This window comes from Pyrus communis, chromosome 2 (genome assembly GCF_963583255.1).
Source record: "Pyrus communis chromosome 2, drPyrComm1.1, whole genome shotgun sequence".
NCBI classification, from domain to species: Eukaryota; Viridiplantae; Streptophyta; class Magnoliopsida; order Rosales; family Rosaceae; genus Pyrus; species Pyrus communis.
This window is the reverse complement of record NC_084804.1, coordinates 18,012,024-18,029,508: the sequence shown is the minus strand read 5'-3', so window position 1 is coordinate 18,029,508 and position 17,485 is coordinate 18,012,024. Positions and strand designations below refer to the sequence as shown.

General features: G+C 36.0%; 3 protein-coding genes across 3 annotated transcripts; 1 reads left to right on the top strand and 2 right to left on the bottom strand.

Annotated features, from left to right (window-relative positions):
• Positions 1 to 728: 728 nt before the first annotated feature.
• Positions 729 to 10,418, bottom strand: LOC137725711 (pentatricopeptide repeat-containing protein MRL1, chloroplastic). The gene is made up of 18 exons (XM_068464479.1): positions 9,434 to 10,418; positions 9,081 to 9,285; positions 8,631 to 8,694; positions 8,412 to 8,556; positions 8,215 to 8,330; positions 7,549 to 7,677; positions 7,237 to 7,410; positions 6,945 to 7,109; positions 6,385 to 6,525; positions 5,168 to 5,267; positions 4,886 to 4,994; positions 4,687 to 4,778; positions 3,559 to 3,643; positions 2,961 to 3,201; positions 2,773 to 2,865; positions 2,363 to 2,411; positions 2,052 to 2,142; positions 729 to 1,409 (listed from the first exon to the last, which is right to left on the bottom strand). Exons 1-18 carry the CDS (start codon positions 10,332 to 10,334, stop codon positions 1,178 to 1,180), a joined length of 3,132 nt encoding a protein of 1,043 aa, XP_068320580.1. The 5' UTR covers positions 10,335 to 10,418; the 3' UTR covers positions 729 to 1,177.
• Positions 10,419 to 12,962: 2,544 nt separating this feature from the next.
• On the bottom strand, positions 12,963 to 13,685 carry LOC137724887 (agamous-like MADS-box protein AGL62). Its single transcript, XM_068463539.1, has one exon. It carries the CDS (start codon positions 13,683 to 13,685, stop codon positions 12,963 to 12,965), a length of 723 nt encoding a protein of 240 aa, XP_068319640.1.
• Positions 13,686 to 14,698: 1,013 nt separating this feature from the next.
• On the top strand, positions 14,699 to 16,332 carry LOC137724886 (putative HVA22-like protein g). The gene is made up of 6 exons (XM_068463538.1): positions 14,699 to 14,730; positions 14,839 to 14,937; positions 15,052 to 15,108; positions 15,510 to 15,573; positions 15,717 to 15,926; positions 16,135 to 16,332. Exons 1-6 carry the CDS (start codon positions 14,699 to 14,701, stop codon positions 16,330 to 16,332), a joined length of 660 nt encoding a protein of 219 aa, XP_068319639.1.
• Positions 16,333 to 17,485: the final 1,153 nt, after the last annotated feature.

The window sequence follows — 17,485 nt, the reverse complement described above, 5'->3', positions numbered from 1 at the left end:
AACGCTTAACGAGAGAGTGAGGCAAGAGTAGACTCTATGGAGCTTTGTATCACACCAAACAAAACCCTGGCAGTTTTCAAAAAAAAAAAAAAAAAAAAAAAAAAAAAAAAAAAAAAACAACAACAACAACAACAACAACACCCTGGCTAAAACGTACCATGTGGTTGCTATGGCCTTTTAGGCCTTGTGTCAACAGAAGTAACTTATTGACTTCAGTTGTTATAAGTGGGTTCGGCTTAAAAGGTTCAGCTAAAACCCGAAACTATTTCGAAGCCCATTTGACATTTAACCTCCATGATAATTGATTAAATATTTTAATTAATTTTTTAATCCAATAATTTTCTAATTGAAACTGGTTTCTTATCTTTCAGTTTCAATTACAATTGCATATCAAAACTGACTTGCGTGCTAATTTAACATCATTGTTTTCACGATCTAGTGATATTCTTATTCACTTGTAAGTGAGAGGTATTAGATTCAATTTCGCCAAAAGCGAATTTGAACCACATTCTTACTAGCTTATTGTGAGGCTGTACTCAATCACCTTCCGCTTAATGTAGATAATATCGTTTGTTCAAAAAAAAAAACGAAAATCGTTTGTCAAAAAAGAAAAATATTTTATTTTGAGTTTAAGAGTCACATAAATCGGTTTTCTTGTCTTTCTATTACAATTGTATATCAAACAAAGTAGAGAGAGAGAGAGAGAGAGAGAGAGAGAGAGAGATAGGGAGGGATAACTCTATACTGGTATATATAAATATAAACAAGGTTGACACTGTCATAATCGTACATTTCAACTTCCGTGATGGTATTGAACACAAGTACAACTCTGTACTGCTGTTTTCCCTCACTTTTTATTGTCTTAAAGCATACATTTATGAAAGGGTCATCACCAATTTCCAACTCCAAGGTACCACAAAGACACTGGAATGATGAATTGGCTGATGTTCTTTGCGCTCCATTACTCCTCGGCTGTCGCTCTACTCACTCTAAAAACTCCCGTTACTCTTCTACAAACTCTATGCAAGAAAGAAGCTTCCAAATCCTGTGTCCCAAGTTTGAAGGAATTTATAAGATTGGGGTTTGCCGGTATGCATGCGTACTGTATAGAGCATCAGCCGAGGTTAGGAAAACTGGATTAGATGCTTCTAAAATGGCTACTTAAGCTATGCCCCCTTCACTCCAAGGACAGATTGCCAGTTCGAATGTCCCGCTGCTGGTGTGTGATTCCCTTCCCCAGCTGTAACTGCGAGGAGCCAAATTCTCCTGGTTTTCCAGTGAAAGAAGCAAGCTTTGGTTCAAACCATCTTTTCATGGCTAACCCACTGATTTTAATTTTTCCATGTGATTCATTTCCTTGGTACGGTAACCCAAGCCTTCTTAATAATGCTGCAACTGACTGCCCAATCCTGTCAAACAAAGATGTCTTCACATTAATAATATAAACAATATACACTTCTCTGAGAATCCATGAATTTTGGGCGAGTTCAGATGATGTGCATGCAGTTTTAGTACATATGTTAACCCAAAAAAACGTTTCCTATAAATCGACCTATGGAATCATTCACTTGGACCTGAAACCTGGTTTAATTGACTGTTTAACATAAAGCTTGACCTTTGAGAAGCATTAGTGAAGTCTATCTGTGAGCATGTCTCGAAAATGGAAATCCGAATAAATGTTATATAGCATTAGGTAGCTGATAATTTGGTATTCAACATGATTGAAGACTTCCGTACTTGTGTAGCAGAATTTAATACATGTAGGTTTAGTTGTTGTGCTTATTTATTTTTCTATTTTGAAAAGCCTAGAGAGTAGTCATTACTCATTAGCCACAAATTCGATGATTTGATCTTCAAAACAAATAGCTACAAATTATGCATATATGTTGTCATCTTAAAGGCGCTTTTTCTTATCTTGGTTACTAGCGTGCACTTATCAGTGTGGCGTAAATTCATCTTACTAGACTTACATGCTGTCAGACTAATAAAATAGAAGTTGCATAAAGGCTCATTTGATTGCATACTATAACTGTTTAAGTAATAATTTTCACCTTCCGGCAATGTTGATTGTCTTCCCCTTAGTAGACACAATTTGTGTCTTCTCTACAGGCAGTAAAATGGTCATGTTGGGTAACTTTGCACCTGCAAGATATACCACAGTAAGGGTGTAATTAAGATTTCGGCTTCATACAAAAGAAAGGCTCACCTTTTTATCTTAAATTTCCGTTCTCTGAAATCTTAATTTTCACAATTTCTTTCAATTCAATGTTCTTGGCACAGAACTGACTTGAAAATCAAAAGTCAATTATCGTTTTTTTTTTTTTTCCCTCGAACAAGCAGAAAGATATGTAGTTTCTATTACCAGCAGCAAGTCGATGTCTGAGACCTCTCAAAACGGTCAAGATGTAAACCTGCCAAGTTTGAAACATCATTTCATGAGTAATTCATGCATCACTTGTCCTTTTTTAGGGAGGTCTGGGTCTCTCTCACTCTTTCATCTCACTGACATACTCATCAGATAGCTATGTTTATGTTACTAAAGACAAGCTATCAAATTCAGAAATCTTAAAGGAAAATGAAAATATAGATTCCTAGAAAAGCCAAAGATTAAAAAGAGAATCCAGAAAAGATGTAAAGAAAGGCCTGTTTACTGAGTGAAAGGTCAACCCTTAACATAACTTTCTCTGAGGAGTCTTCAGAAATATCACAAAACATAAACTGTTACCTTCGCAGTTAAGAGAAAGTTGCATGGAATCTAATGGGAGAACTCACCTCCGCAGTATGCATTTGTAACTTCCTTGCGTCAATAACAACAGGACTTGCTTTGAAGGATACACATGGAACAATTCCAAGTGAAGCAGCTTCCTTCAAGTACGGAACATTATGAAAGGTTTTACATTTAGTTTTGCAATAACTCAAGAGTTCAAGAAAAGCACTGAATATTTTAGCTTCCAACTGACCTCCAGTAATGAGAATGCACGAGGGTCATATTCACCAAACCCATCTATCAATGAACAAAGGTTTGAAGGTCTTGAAGGTCTTGATGTGTCGGCAGATACACCAAGATTCTCTATAAGCCTATTCTTGAATGATGCATCGTAAGGGAGCTGCAAGCATCCCAAGACTTGTGATATAACTTCAATGGTAGGAACATTACCAGCTACAATAGTTTTGCGGTAGACCATTAAGGCCAAAGATGCCCTATAGAAACAATGCAATATATAGAAACTGGTCAGACGACTGATTTTAGCCTATAAACATAAATTATGATTTTTATTTGGTACGTAGAACTTTTAGGACAAACACAGAGATACTACTTCTTATTCTCCTTCCCCCCTTTTCTGCTTAGGGATCACAAACCTCTTTATAAAGGTATACCATTACATACAAGTATAGAAGTGACAGTATGGAGATCAGTAATATAGCTTTTGCCGTTACGTGTTTTTATGTTCATGCATACCAAACAACTGGAGAACACCTTCCAAATACATTATTTTACTTTTGTAATCTCCGACAACCAAAAGTCTTACAACCATCACATAAGTCAATGTCAAATACCATTCACTATCAACTTGAGGCCGATCAACCGACAAAGCAGGTTCACCAAGTGCACATGCCTTCTCAGATCTCCGTAAGCACATGCCTTCAAAGAGATGAAAGGTTATATAAAGGTGTAAAAGACAATACACATGCAACGTAAATTAGAAATTAAACAAATGAATGTTTGAACAACAAACAGTGCAACTGTCCAATTCATCATTCCTTAAAGATCAAAGAATAGCACAGAATCAAAGCAATTGGAAAAGGAGATGCATACCCTATCTATAACTCATACGTATCTCCACTACCTAACAATGCTATAATTAATCGTAATTATATCTGTGCATATATTTTATCTCAGTAATGATTACGGATTATAATTTTCAAGTTGTACTTTTTCTTTTTCTTCTCTTTGCATCTAAATGAACATCGCTTTAGAGATCATCTCATTTTGAATTTTCTTACAAAGAGAAACTTGTTATGGGAAAAACATTGAAGTAAACCAGTTCACAATACCGACATAAGTCAAGCCTCGTATTTTTACCAGATCACTAACACAACAAGAAAGGCTCAACCAAACACCATCTCATAACTAATACTAGCTTAAATTGGTATCTATGCACATCAAATAGGGAAAATAATACAACCTAAATATAGTAGAGATTAACTTTAAAGATGGCTAGGATTAGAAAATGGGCCCGCAGTCTCCTTCTCATGTACAAATCTACCCGTAGCATAGACTTGATCGATCAGCACATTTCTATCCATGTTGTAGGTTTTTCCTTTGCAGACTTTTTAATATATCAAAAAAGAATAAGGTAGGACTTTGCCTCTCCCCCCCTCTCCTCGTTCTACCGTCCAAAACAGGCCGTATGGAGTGAGACATCACAATAGTAGGAATTCAAGCTGGTGATTTATTGGCAAGACTAGGCATCTCGTGAACAAAACAAACATAAGTTTGGTAAAGCGTTAAAAGTTCTATTGAAGGTTATAATAGATGGCTTTTTTGGCATCTTCTTTCAAAGTTATTCCCTTATTACAATGGAGTATCAGTTTGCAAATCAATGTGGGGAAAATGAATTTATATTCATTCAGAAGCCAAACCCAGAAGGACAAAGAATTCAGTAACTACTGTATAAAACTCACCAATAATGCATCTACACATGACAAGGTTTGGAGCAACCCCATCCTTTTCGGCTTGAGAAAGGAGCATTTGGCCAGATTCTAGGTCATCCTTTCTACAAACAGGGTGCACAGAAAAACAGGTGCACATTTGCATTTCCATTAGAAATGACATACAAACCAGTAATTATCATAAGCACTACATCAACTCTAGAAGACTCACTTTTCACTTGCCACCATAAGTATGGAGTATGTTATGCTGTTTGGACGCAATCCTAATCCCTTCATTTGCGATAGAACTTCCATAGCCTTCTGTAGTTGATCCCCATCACCTGAAGTGTGAATATTGGCATCTCAATTAAGTTTGCCAATGCACAGAGACGTAGTCTACATAAATGCCTCAGAAAATGTCGCAATTAAGGATTTCACAAAACAGAAGGAAACGTTATCCTACCTATTCCCACATTATTTTGCAAAGACAATACGGAAACATGTAGAGACTTACACAAGGCAGTGATTAAAGCATTGACGGTTGAAACAGATTGCTCAATTTTGGTGTACTTGAGATACTCATAGAGCTCCAGTGCTTTCTGCCAGTTTTTAGCCTGAAACAAAAACAGGAAATGTGTTATAATTATAATTAAAGAATGTTTAGCTGCATTAAAAAAGGTCTACATGAAATGGAAATAAGTATGGAAGTTAATCCCAAGATTTTTTCTCCTCGTCACCTGATTGCACAATTACTCTCCCTGTATGGTTTACCTAGACCTCTAAGCCACTTCAGCACCATGCAGAAGTGACATTTCAAACAGTATGTTAGAATTGTATTGGGTTGAAAAACAACGAAGAAATCGTTAGAAGCTACTATGGAGCATTCTTAATGACAAATACTCGGACACAAAATACTGGGGTTTTTTTTTTTTTTTGAAAAGAAACGACAACACTTTATTAAAAAATAACATGAATTACAAAATAGCATATAAGAAATCCACCAACTAGCAAAACTAGCTAAGACCTCTCAAGAAGATCTATTATCAAGTAACATAACCTCAACCAAAATCATTTTACGGCTGCTAACATATCCCACACTATACGAGAAAAAAGAATAATTCCTGAACTCATTTGAAACTGATGGCCATATCTTACTCTACCCCATAGTTATGCTACCCCAACTCCTTTATAATCCTCAAAAACTATTCGCTCCAACCAAATGTTCCAAAAAACTGCCAACACCAAACAGCCCCACAAAGCTTTAGCTTTCCTCCCCTTTCCTAAAGCCTCAAACTTGGTGCTTAGAAGCTCGAAACAACCCTTTGGAATGACCCAACTAGCTCTAACTTCCTGAAACAATTTCCACCACAACTGTATTGAGTAAGAACAATGGAGAAAAACATGATTAACACTCTCCTCCTCAGATTTACACAAGCTGAACCAATGGGGAGAAATTCAAATACAAGGCCTTCGCCTTTGAACTTGGTATGGAAGGTATGAAAACACAATATACATATAAATATTAATTTATTCAATACAAAATGAAAAACATAGCACAAAATTCAGTCTGGTTTTCTTGATTTTGGGATTTTATTAAATAGTTTTGAATTTCTATTCATTTTCAGTTTGCATGTTTGGACCATATTAACTTACCTATGAACAAATTACGCCTAACTATTTAAAATAAAAAAATTAATTAATTTACCACAGAAATGCCTATGTAAGACATACATTGCTACAGGCTCCCATCAATGAGCTGTAAGATACAGTTCCAACTTGTATTCCCCGATTTCTAGCTTCGTGTAGGATATCAAAGGCAGCATCTAGCTTTCCAGCATGCCCAGCAACATCTATTAGTGCACTGAGAAACATCTGCATGAAGTCCAAAAGCTTATGGAAGAATTGTATGGGAAAAGTAAACCTCGTATGACTGAATAAAAAGATCACACAACACATTAGAATCTGTTTCCTTCCTCCTAAACACAATCAAGGATAGACTTAAGGAGAACACAGCTGTAACTTCCCCTCCTAAAGACCCATGTGATTTCCTACCTCTCTAAACCAATAAAAAAATTCTCCTTAACACGCTCAGAATAATTGATTGAAATGGAATTCATCTGTATTTTCCACTTCTTCTACAGACCATTTTGATTCCATATCTTATGTAGACCAAATAAATTTAGTGACAACTAGATTCTGAAACAAGTCGACCAGTGTTGAGACAATTTCAACTAAAATTTATTGCTCAAGTCAACATGACATGGGAAAGATCTAATGCTGCAAAAAAATACCTCATCAGGGACCACGCCTTTACTAGTCATGTCACTATAGACATTGCAAGCAAATTCCCAATCACCTGTCTGGCTGCAAGAATTAACAGCTATGGTGTAAACCTCAGAGGAGCCCCTTATCTTATATTTATGGACCAACTTATATACTTCTCGTGCCCGATCAACCTACAAGAATGAATCAATCTAAATTGATTAAACATAAAAGAAATAACATGGAAGTAGAAACACTGCATGCACCATAAATTTCAAGAAGTTGACCCTGCAATGTTTGTAAGAAAATGATAAACCTTACCTGACCAGCATTTGCGCATGCCTTTATTAGAGCACCGACGGTAGTGTGATCAGGTTCTATAGGTTGTGTTTCTGCGAGCATTTCTCCTAAAACATCAAAGGCACGATCAACTGCTCCTGATTGACCACATGCAGTAATAAGCGCATTGAATACAACTCGGTCTGGCTTCACTTTCTACTGCATGTAACATTTTATCAGCATGAAAACTTTATGCAGGAAGAAACAAGAAACCATACCCTTTCACAGAAATCAAGAGGTTGATGGAGTAATATTAGTAACTAGAGATTGAGATTGTAAAGTGTCTCAGGGTACCTTAGACCTCATTATCCCATAAGCACCAAATGCCTTGGCCACTTCCCCAGCTCTGCCACAACCATCAATCAGTGCCCCATATGTGTGAACGTTTGGCTCTACTCCAGCATTAACCATCTCATGGAAGACCTAGGGAGAGAAAAAAAAAACATGTAGTTGAAATACCATGGGAAACTCAGAGCAAGACGCCTATGCAGAGGTTCTGTTCAAGACGTATCATAAAAAGAAGACAACAATTTACCAACTGGGCATTCATTAATTACAAAAGTCATAAATGGAAAACATAGTGAAAATATCAATACTTAGTTTAAGTGAAATCAAATTTAAAGCTTCAGAAAAAAATAAAAGCTGATAGCTAGAATTCCAATTGAGGCATAGATGAGAATCAATTTATATCGATCTTCAGGTATTACTAACAGAAAGTCAACTTGATGGTCTTCACTTAAAGGACTGGGCATATCAGCTTCAATTTTTTCAAGTAGAAAAATTCTGAGGATCAGAAATTCCTTCTCCATATAAATTATAAAACAAGCCAAACAAGGAGAACTTGCCAGCCCTGGCAGTAATTGGGAATTTGGGACCAAAAGAGATAATACTTTGTTTGAGAAAACTTCGGTTAGAGATTCAAACAATCTAAAAATACAAACAGAAGGGAAGATATCATACATCAAACATCGTGTACACTTTTCCACTTTTACCGCATGTTGATATCAGAGTGGTGTAAAGTTTGCAGTCGGGCTTCAGTCCAGCCTCCCGAGCAAGTCTCACAACTTGGAAAGCTCCTAAAACCACAACAAAGATATCATGAACTGACTTTACGCTAAACGATTAATAGCTCTGATATAGTGTATAAAAAAATTTACCCTCTGAATCTTGAGAACTTGCACAGACAGTCATGAGCATATTGTATGTACTCAATGTTGGATTTGGAATCAGTTCAATGAAACGAAAAGCTTCATCAACAGCCTTTTTCGATTTGCAGTTTTCAAAAAACCTTGCATGATAAACCTGATGCAAGAAAACTCAATAAAATATAGAAAATGAACAGACAAGAACGAATCATTAACTGATTACATCCTTACCTTATTCATATCCAACAAACCCCTTCTTTGCAAATCTTCAAGCAACTTTAGAGAGTCGGCTAACCTAAAAAGCCCGTATTATTCAACGATCAGCTTTTAGATAAGATACATGGAAAACAGACAAACTTATATGGACAATCAAGAATCTATGTCAAAATAACTCTATTTGGGATCTGAGAATTCATATCTAGGGATTTCAGTAAGTTAATATCTAAAGTTCATAAGGATGTTTAAAATGCAAAGAACTGTGTTATTGAGGGGTATAACCAAAAAATTACGAAAATTCACATTGGTTATATTTAGTCATTTCAATTCAACGTATAGTCATTTCAAATACATTACACTCAGTAATTTTATTGTTGTTCAACCAATGTAAAGTTACTGTAAAAATCCAAAACCATTCTTACAAATTCGTAAGTTGAAATTGAGCTTGTGAAAGATAACATGTACCTCCCATCCTTAAGCAAACGATGGTAGGCACCTAATTGCTCTGATAGAATATCTCTGTCATTTGTAAGAACACCATTTGGGTGGGGAATCTGGGTAGCCGAATGTCTTACTTCTTGGTCGCTTGAATATCCACTGCCATTTCCCAAGTCCTTTCTGCTGTTAACTCCTTTATAACTAGCACCATCTATCTTTCCTTCCATAGACTCTGAACAAATACCCTTTTTATAAAGTCAGTAAAATGGGAAAAAAACTCAAATTTCTAAGACTTCCGCAAATTAATCCAAAAAAATTACTTGTTCAAATTACCATATAGATATCAATATATGGTCTGTTTCTTCTGGCAATGGCATTACCTGTAATGCGATCGGAAACTTGTGGCAGTAAACCGGCCCCTGTCACAGTGCTGTTTCGTAAAAATGAAGATAATTTTTTACCATTCATGCTTGCTTCTGATTTTGTCTCGGACTTGTTTCCCTCATAAAACATGTGAAGCTCTTCCCTCACTGATTCTCTATGAAGCAAAGGAAATCCAGTAGCTTCACCCACTTCACTGACTTCATCCACTTCATCTTCTTCATCGCCTTCATCGGTTTCCTCATCACTCACAGAATCAGGCTCCAAAGCCACGCCGAAATTAGATTCGCCTACTAATTTGGAGAACTCCTCAGAAATTGGGTCGTAATCAACACATTCAGACCGTTCCTGTTGCTGCAGCTGTGCCAACTCTGCAGAGAAACGAAGCGGTTCAAACACCGCGGTTGATTCGAACACCAAAGGAGAAAGCGACTCCTGCGCTGAATTGTGAAATTGCAGCACCGGCGTCGGCGCCGGCGTCTCAATTTCTTCAACTTTGCCGCTCAAACCATCAAAACCAAGAATCTGATTCTCTTCAATCGGAGCTTTACCGTTAACCTCCCTGATCTCTCTGCCCCCAACATCAAAATTCTTCCGGGGCTTGACCGAGCGATTGAAGTAGACGACGGAGGCAGCAGAGAAGGTGACGACGGCGACCACGACGAGGAGGGAATGCGAATCCAGAGAAGCTCTGATGAGAAACTTCGAGGGAGGAGAGCGGTGACCTCCGTCCAAGCTCCTGCGTTCTCTGTGGGAGCGGAGACCGCCGGCGAGCGGGCGGAGGATCTGGCCGCAGCCGAGAAAGTCTCTACGAATCGATCGGCGATGGGAAGAGGAAGAAGAAGAGAGAGGAGTGCATGAGATTAGGGTTAGGGTTTGAGGCTTCGCGGAGAAGCTCATCTCCTAGAGAGAGAGAGAGAGAAGAGAGAGAGAAGAAGAAGAAGAGCGGAGGAAGAAGCTATCAGAAATGGTGAGTGAGGAGAGGACTGAGAGAGAAACGAACCAACTGCCTTTGCTTTTAATTTAATCCGTTATTTTTGTTGCTCATCCATTTGATGCTGATGTGGCAAAATTCCTGGTTCCGGTTTGGCTTTTATTATTCCGCATTCTGTTGGCTATGAATTGTTTTTGGTTTGCGGGCTGTCGTCACCTGCCGTCTTTGCCGCCGATGCATTGAATTCTTATTTTTGGACTGCGGCCCAAGATAAAGCAATTCTTTTGTAGGCCCAAAAATATCCAGTACGATATCAATTTTTGTAGCCATCTTTCTTTCTTTTTTTTTTTTTTTTTTTTTTTTTTTACTTTAACGAGAAGTTCTGATTCTGTTTACTTTAACGAAAAATCATATTTTTATATTAAAAAGTCAATTATAATATTATTCAATTTACCCTTTATTTTGTCCTTATTGTTAAAACTCAAAATTTTCAAATCTTTTTCATTGTTTTTTTTTTTTTAAAAAGAATGATGAATTAATTTAAAGAGATAATTCGGTAACATCCAAGGCTTCGAGAGTCATACAAAAGAGTGTTTTAGCTTGGGAAGAATATACCCCTCCCAAATATAAAGATTATTACATTTATGCTTGATAGAAGTAATGGCATATGTGGTAAAGTTTGATTTCCTATAAACGTGGTTCCACTCAAGCGATTCGAACGAGGAAACAATCTATTTTATATCATCAACAATGGTTCTAATTCTCCAAGGCACTACAACCTTTTCAGAGACGACATCAATGACCATCTTCGAGTCTCCTTACACTATGATCTTCTTAAGCTGACGATGTTCTGCTAAATTCAAAGCATCTCGAAAAGCCAATGCTTCTGCCATGGTAATAATATTAGGTCCAAGATGACGAGAACCAACAAAGGCAGGCTATCCCTGATGATTTAGGACTAGCTTGGTATTGATGTGCTTTAAAAAAAAATCCTTCTATTGTGTTGTGAGAATAAGCAGTTGTGAAATAAAGTAGTAGAGTGTTTGGTAAACTTTTTTTTTGTAAAAGTGCTTTTGGAAAGAAAAAAAAACAGTATTATAATGTTTGATAAACTTTTATGTAAAACAATTGTAATTATGTGAAATGAGTAAAAAGGGTATAATACTAGATTTGCTATTAATTTAATTTTCTTAACAAATAAAGGTGAATTACTAAATATACTTTCTTTTTAAAAGAAAAATATTTATAAACTTTATTTTAAACATATAATCCAACATTTAACAAGAAATCATAATCTAACATTTAACAAGAAATCATAATCCAACATTCAACATATAATCCAACATTTATGCTACTTCACGTTTTCAGCTTTTTTTTTCATCCAAAACTGTGAAAATAAGCTGTTTTTAAGTGTTTACCAAACACCTTTTTGAGCTCAGCTTTTTTTTATACCTAAAAGCACCGCAATACCAAACCAGTACTTATAATGATAAAACCACTGCAGCTGAATTTCACTCCAACGAACCATCAAAATTGAGATTGTAGAAACCTTCTGCAGGAGCTTTCCATGTGATAGGGTTGGCAACATTTTCCGGCTTGTTGGGCTTCTGTTTCAATTTTGCATTCTGGAAATCCTTGCCAAGTGTAGCATTCGTCCTTGGACTACGAGTCAGATGAGGCTATCATTCCACATTTGACAACAAAGAATTACAACTTTATTAAGATTAGAAAGATCATCATTATCTAAGGCTGAAAGCCTATTTAACCAGTCCTTAAATGCTTGTAATTGAGGATGAATGAAACAAATTAATACATAATTTCCAAACTTCTTAAGCTGGGGCACAATAAAGAAAACGGTGCAACTGGTCTTCCTTTGCATTCTTACATAAGGGGCAAAGAGTTTGACCATTAGGGTTGTGTTTACCTAATCTTTTGTTTGTAGAAAGTCTATTTCTTATAACTAACCAAGTAGAAAATTTAACTTTATGTAGTATATTAAGTTTCCATACTTTGTGTAGCAAGTCTTTGAAAGGTGCACTGCGATCCTTATCAATTTGATTTAACAAAGAAACATCCATTTGGAGAAGGTCTTTAAATAAACTCATCCTCCTTATTCTGTAGCAGGATCAGGATAGCTAATAAACTCATCCTCCTCATCCTCCTTAGCCATTTTTTACTAACCTTTTCTTGTTATATTGTTGAGGAAAATTATAATTTTTTTGTTGTGTATTGGTTATACTGAAAGAAATGTGCTCTTATTTCATTTGCAGGCTTGTTTATTTTGTCACTTTTTTCTCACTATTTACGCGATTTCAAGAATGTGGTTTTCATTATTCAATAAACAAAACAATAAAAATTACGTATGTGTATATCAACCTTTAAGCACATGAGACTGTGAAGATATAATTAATAACTTAATAATTAATTGCAGTATCTGCAAAACGATCGCTACTATCACATGATAGAAGGCACGTTACAAACTTTTTTATAATTAATTGCAGAAACTACAAAACCGTTATTACTGTCACACGATAGGCGACACATAACTAACTTTTTTTAATTAATTGCAAGAACTGTAAAATGATTGCTGTTCTTTAGAGAAACCCTCCACCAAGACTAGGGTTCCAAGCACTGAAAGGCCAAGTAGAAGTGTTTTCATTCAACCCACCACCAGAGCTACTACTAGGCTGATTTGCATAAGTCTGCATCATCTGATCATAAGGCCCAGCAGCACTATTTGAGGAAGAGCTCCCTACAAAAAAATTATTATTATCATTAGCGGTCTCGAAAACTTGGGGCAAAAGCATTTTGCCTCTAGTCTCGTTCACTTTGCACCCGAGCTCCTCCATATAAGTTCTTAAAAACTCAAGCCTGTCGGTCTCAATCTCTTCCAACGGGCGCTCCCACCAGTTCTCTGACATACTCTCCTTCATTGTTTGGCTTATGTTGACCCCGAGCTTTTTTTCGTTGTCAACTAGCACCATCACCTTCGTGAGGTCTTGGCTCAAAACATTCAAACTCACGTTCCGGTAAGCCTCAAGCATCTGTTGCATATCATGACCCATGGTCAGCTGGGCGAGTGAGAGTCTGCCCTCAAACCTATCAATCAATGTCTCAAAGCACGGGTGACCAAAGGAAAAGACTTTCTTGCCCGGTGAGAAGACCATGAGGGCAATCTCTGCACCACACAAGGTGCAGAGCTCACTGGCCTTTTTGAAAAGGCCATTCCTCCTCTTGGAGAATGTGACTTGGAGACTAGCCTCATTCGTAATCTTTGTCATTGGCACTCTTTGGCGACCCCTACTCGTCCTAGCCATGGCTAACACACTCAATTGATTGTTGTGTGTAGTTGGTGGTAGTGAGGGAGGTATTTATTGTGTTTTGAGTACATCGAATTTGGGACTGAGGGAGACAGGTGTCTTTAGCCACCTAATAAGTTATTAGTATTGGTTGTCATTGTTCTTTCTTAATTTGTATTTAGTTACTAAGATACTAGTTTGGGAAAAATGTGAATCACTTTTTTTAGCATAGATGGTAAATAAATAACTAATTTTTATTGGCTAATTATTGACTCATAGTCAGTATGACTGCTTACAGTAGGGAGTATGGTTGGAGTACAACTTTTTTAGAGAGCTTTTAAAGAAAATTTTGATGATTTTAACAAAAAAAATTACTATAAAATAGAGAACATAATTGGAGATGCTATAATGCTTTCTAGCACCCACCAAAATAGGATTATAATTGATGTTTATCTTGTATTGATAATGAAGTTATAATAATACGTTATTAAATATAAAAGCTTCTCATTAACAATTATAGCTTGTATCATCATAAATTAAAATTTAAAAATTAAAGTAATATTGTTTAAAAATTTTACCATTAATTTCTCTTAAACAAATCGAAATTTTACACTATAAACACATGGGTTAAGATTCCTGGACCGGCCCTTTTTCTAATGGCTCTCGGGGTGCCCACATTCTTCTAAAATTTGTCTGGGCCTGCAAGTTGAGTAATAGCCTAATCTGATCCAATTGCTCAAATTTGCAATTTGAGTAGCAGCGTTTCGGCCCGTGGCACCTTTTCGTGCGACGTGTTTGAAACAAACCAAACAAGACCTATAAGTATGAGACGGTTTTTCGTTCCCCTACGAACCTTTCCTTCTGAAACTCACACTCACTTCAGTCTTCAGGGTCTTGATCCTCTTCTTGTTTTCAATTTGGTTAATTTCTTTACGAATTACTTCTTTTACGTCGCTGTAATTTCCTTTTTTTCACACAAATGCAGATACAGAAGGTGCCAATTAATCTGTACATGCGATATCAGAGTCACAATGGTGGAATCTTTTCTTCCAAGGGTTTTTGTGTAAGTAATCAAATGAACTCCGTTTAGGTTTGTTCCAACCCAGGTGTACGTTCTTAGTTCCTGGAAATTAATCAATTAGTAATATAAATTTGTTTCTGTTTACTACAGGATGGTGTTTGGTTACGCTTACCCGGCGTATGAGTGCTATAAGACTCTGGAGAACAATAAGCCAGATATTCAGCAACTTGTCTTTTGGTGCCAGTACTGGTATGTATGCATAATGTACATGGATAATCACTTTTCATATTTTGAAATTATTTTGATCATTCATTTTTTTAATTGATATTAGGGTTTCTCTTTCGATATGGGTTTGTTTTGCAGGATACTAGTTGCTATGCTTACTGTATTGGAGAGAATTGGGGATGCCTTATTTGCATGGTAAAGAATTTGCTTACAAAACTCAGCAATATTTCTAGTAATTTTTTGTTACGTACAATGAAACTTTCGTACATTTTTGTACAGATTAATATCTCATATAATGCGTGTGGGGAATAGTTAAAATGAATGTAGCTAGTAAACCTATGTGTTGACTTGATATACATAATTGATTCTTTTCAGTTTTAAGCCTTTTCATCTAATAATTATTTACATTGTCACGTTAAGTCAAGTCTCATAATTTTATATTTTAATACATACGATATTATCTAAGGTGAAGAACTTAACATAACTTTTTTATTATATAATTTTCTAGTTTTTGTGATTTGAATTTAGTGTTCCATCGGCGTTTAATTTCCCATTATTGACTCATTGTTCTCCATCTTTTTTTTTTTTTTTTTAAGGTTACCAATATACTGTGAAGCCAAATTGGCATTGTTAATATATCTCTGGTCATCTAAAGTGAAAGTAAGCATCATCCTCAATCCTCTCAAATTTATCGTAGAATTAATCATGCTTTTTTTATGAGAAACATGACCTTGATGAGGTCGGGCTACTCTCCATATTGTCAATTGGTTTTATGATACTGAATGTTTTAATTAACTTTGCAGGGAACGAGCTATCTTTACAATCACTTCTTCCGGAATTTTGTTTCACAACATGAGTTAGAGATTGATAGCAAAACATTAGAGTTTAGGGTTAAGACTGGGGATATTGCAAACTACTGTTGCCAAAAGGCTCTGAGCTATGGCCACAAAGGTGTTTCTGAGATTTTTCAGTATGTGTCTTCCCATTCGGAGTCACAGCCTCGTCGCGACCAGGTTTGTAGATGTTACCCTAGCTAGTGTTGTTTTGTTAGGGCTTTGCTGTAAGAGAAAAAATGTATGTTTAAAGACCACAGATACATATTTCGTGTACATAATCAACATTTGCAAACAGTGTGGCAAATGAACATTTTTATATACCAAATAATATATATAATAATGTGAAGGTATATGGATATTTCATGTAATCTTGTTGTCTCTGCAGAAGCAAGGCCAGTGTACTGAAAGAGTAATTGCTTCTGGCCAGTCTGAAGCTGAAGCAACAGACCAAAGAACACGAGAAAGCAAATTTGAAGATAAACCAACTGAATCAGTGACATCGTCTGGAAATGGAATGCCAATTCCCCCCAACAGAAAACGATGGTTAAGAAAGTTCATGAGACGATGCGTACGTGGGAATTAGGCATTGGAGGATATATTCCAGTCTGCATCAGCCTTTACATATATATGATGTGTGTGAAGATAGAAGTGTAGACGTAGTATGTACCTAATTGACAGCATCATTTTTTGTATGTATAGGTAATGGTATTAATAGACATTATCATCACCAAGGTACATTTTATATAAAGAAATTAATCGGAAACTGTGTATGTGTATAAACCATAAAAGTGTCAGATTGTGAAAAGCATTTGCAACTTAATAATTACCTTTATCATCAGTAAAGCCATCGTCACTGACACATGATAGAAGACACGTGATTAACTTTTATAATGAAAGACATGTGTATAAACCATAAAGTGTCAGAATGTGAAAAATTTAGTAACTTAATAATATTACCTTCATCATCGGCAAAATGATCCTCTTATGCGGCATCTACAAAACGAACGATAATTGTTGTCACGTGATAGAGGCACGTGAATTTTTATAATATGATCGTATTAATCTTTATGAGGATTCTTCCAATGTATGCTTGCAGTTGTAAACTGTAATTTGCCTATAATACAGTGGGCTAAAAATCCAGATATTCTTCTTTATGGTTAAAAGTTAAACAGCGTGCTGTTGAACCCTTTCCTATTAAGCTTTGTCATACTTTTCAATGAAAACTAGTATTTGAATAGTCTTTCATGAAAAAAAATAAAAAAAAGGAAAGGGAAAACCACACACACACAAAGGAACTACACCGAATATCATTACACAAAACAAATATCATTAGATATGACATTATACTTAATATTGCAAACTCAAGAATAGTATAGCAAGTTGGTCCTAGATAAATTAATTTTCTAATTAAATCAGATGCCAATTCTTATAAACCCAATACATCCAAGCACAATTTTTTAACCCAACTTTCAAGTACCCTTTGTTGTATTTGTTTCTTTATTGGATCCAAACAAAAGTAGATCGGTTAACTTCATTTTACGCCACAAGATTTGGTGATCATTTGCAAAATGAGTCATTAGATTTTAATTTTTGCATTTCACATCATGTGGTTTCTGAATTGCACCAATTTAACTTCTTCATCAATTTCATTGTCTAATTAGACGTTACGTGTTGATGTGGCATAGACTTGCTAATTAGACGATGAAATTGATTGAGAGGTTAAATTTGTACAATTC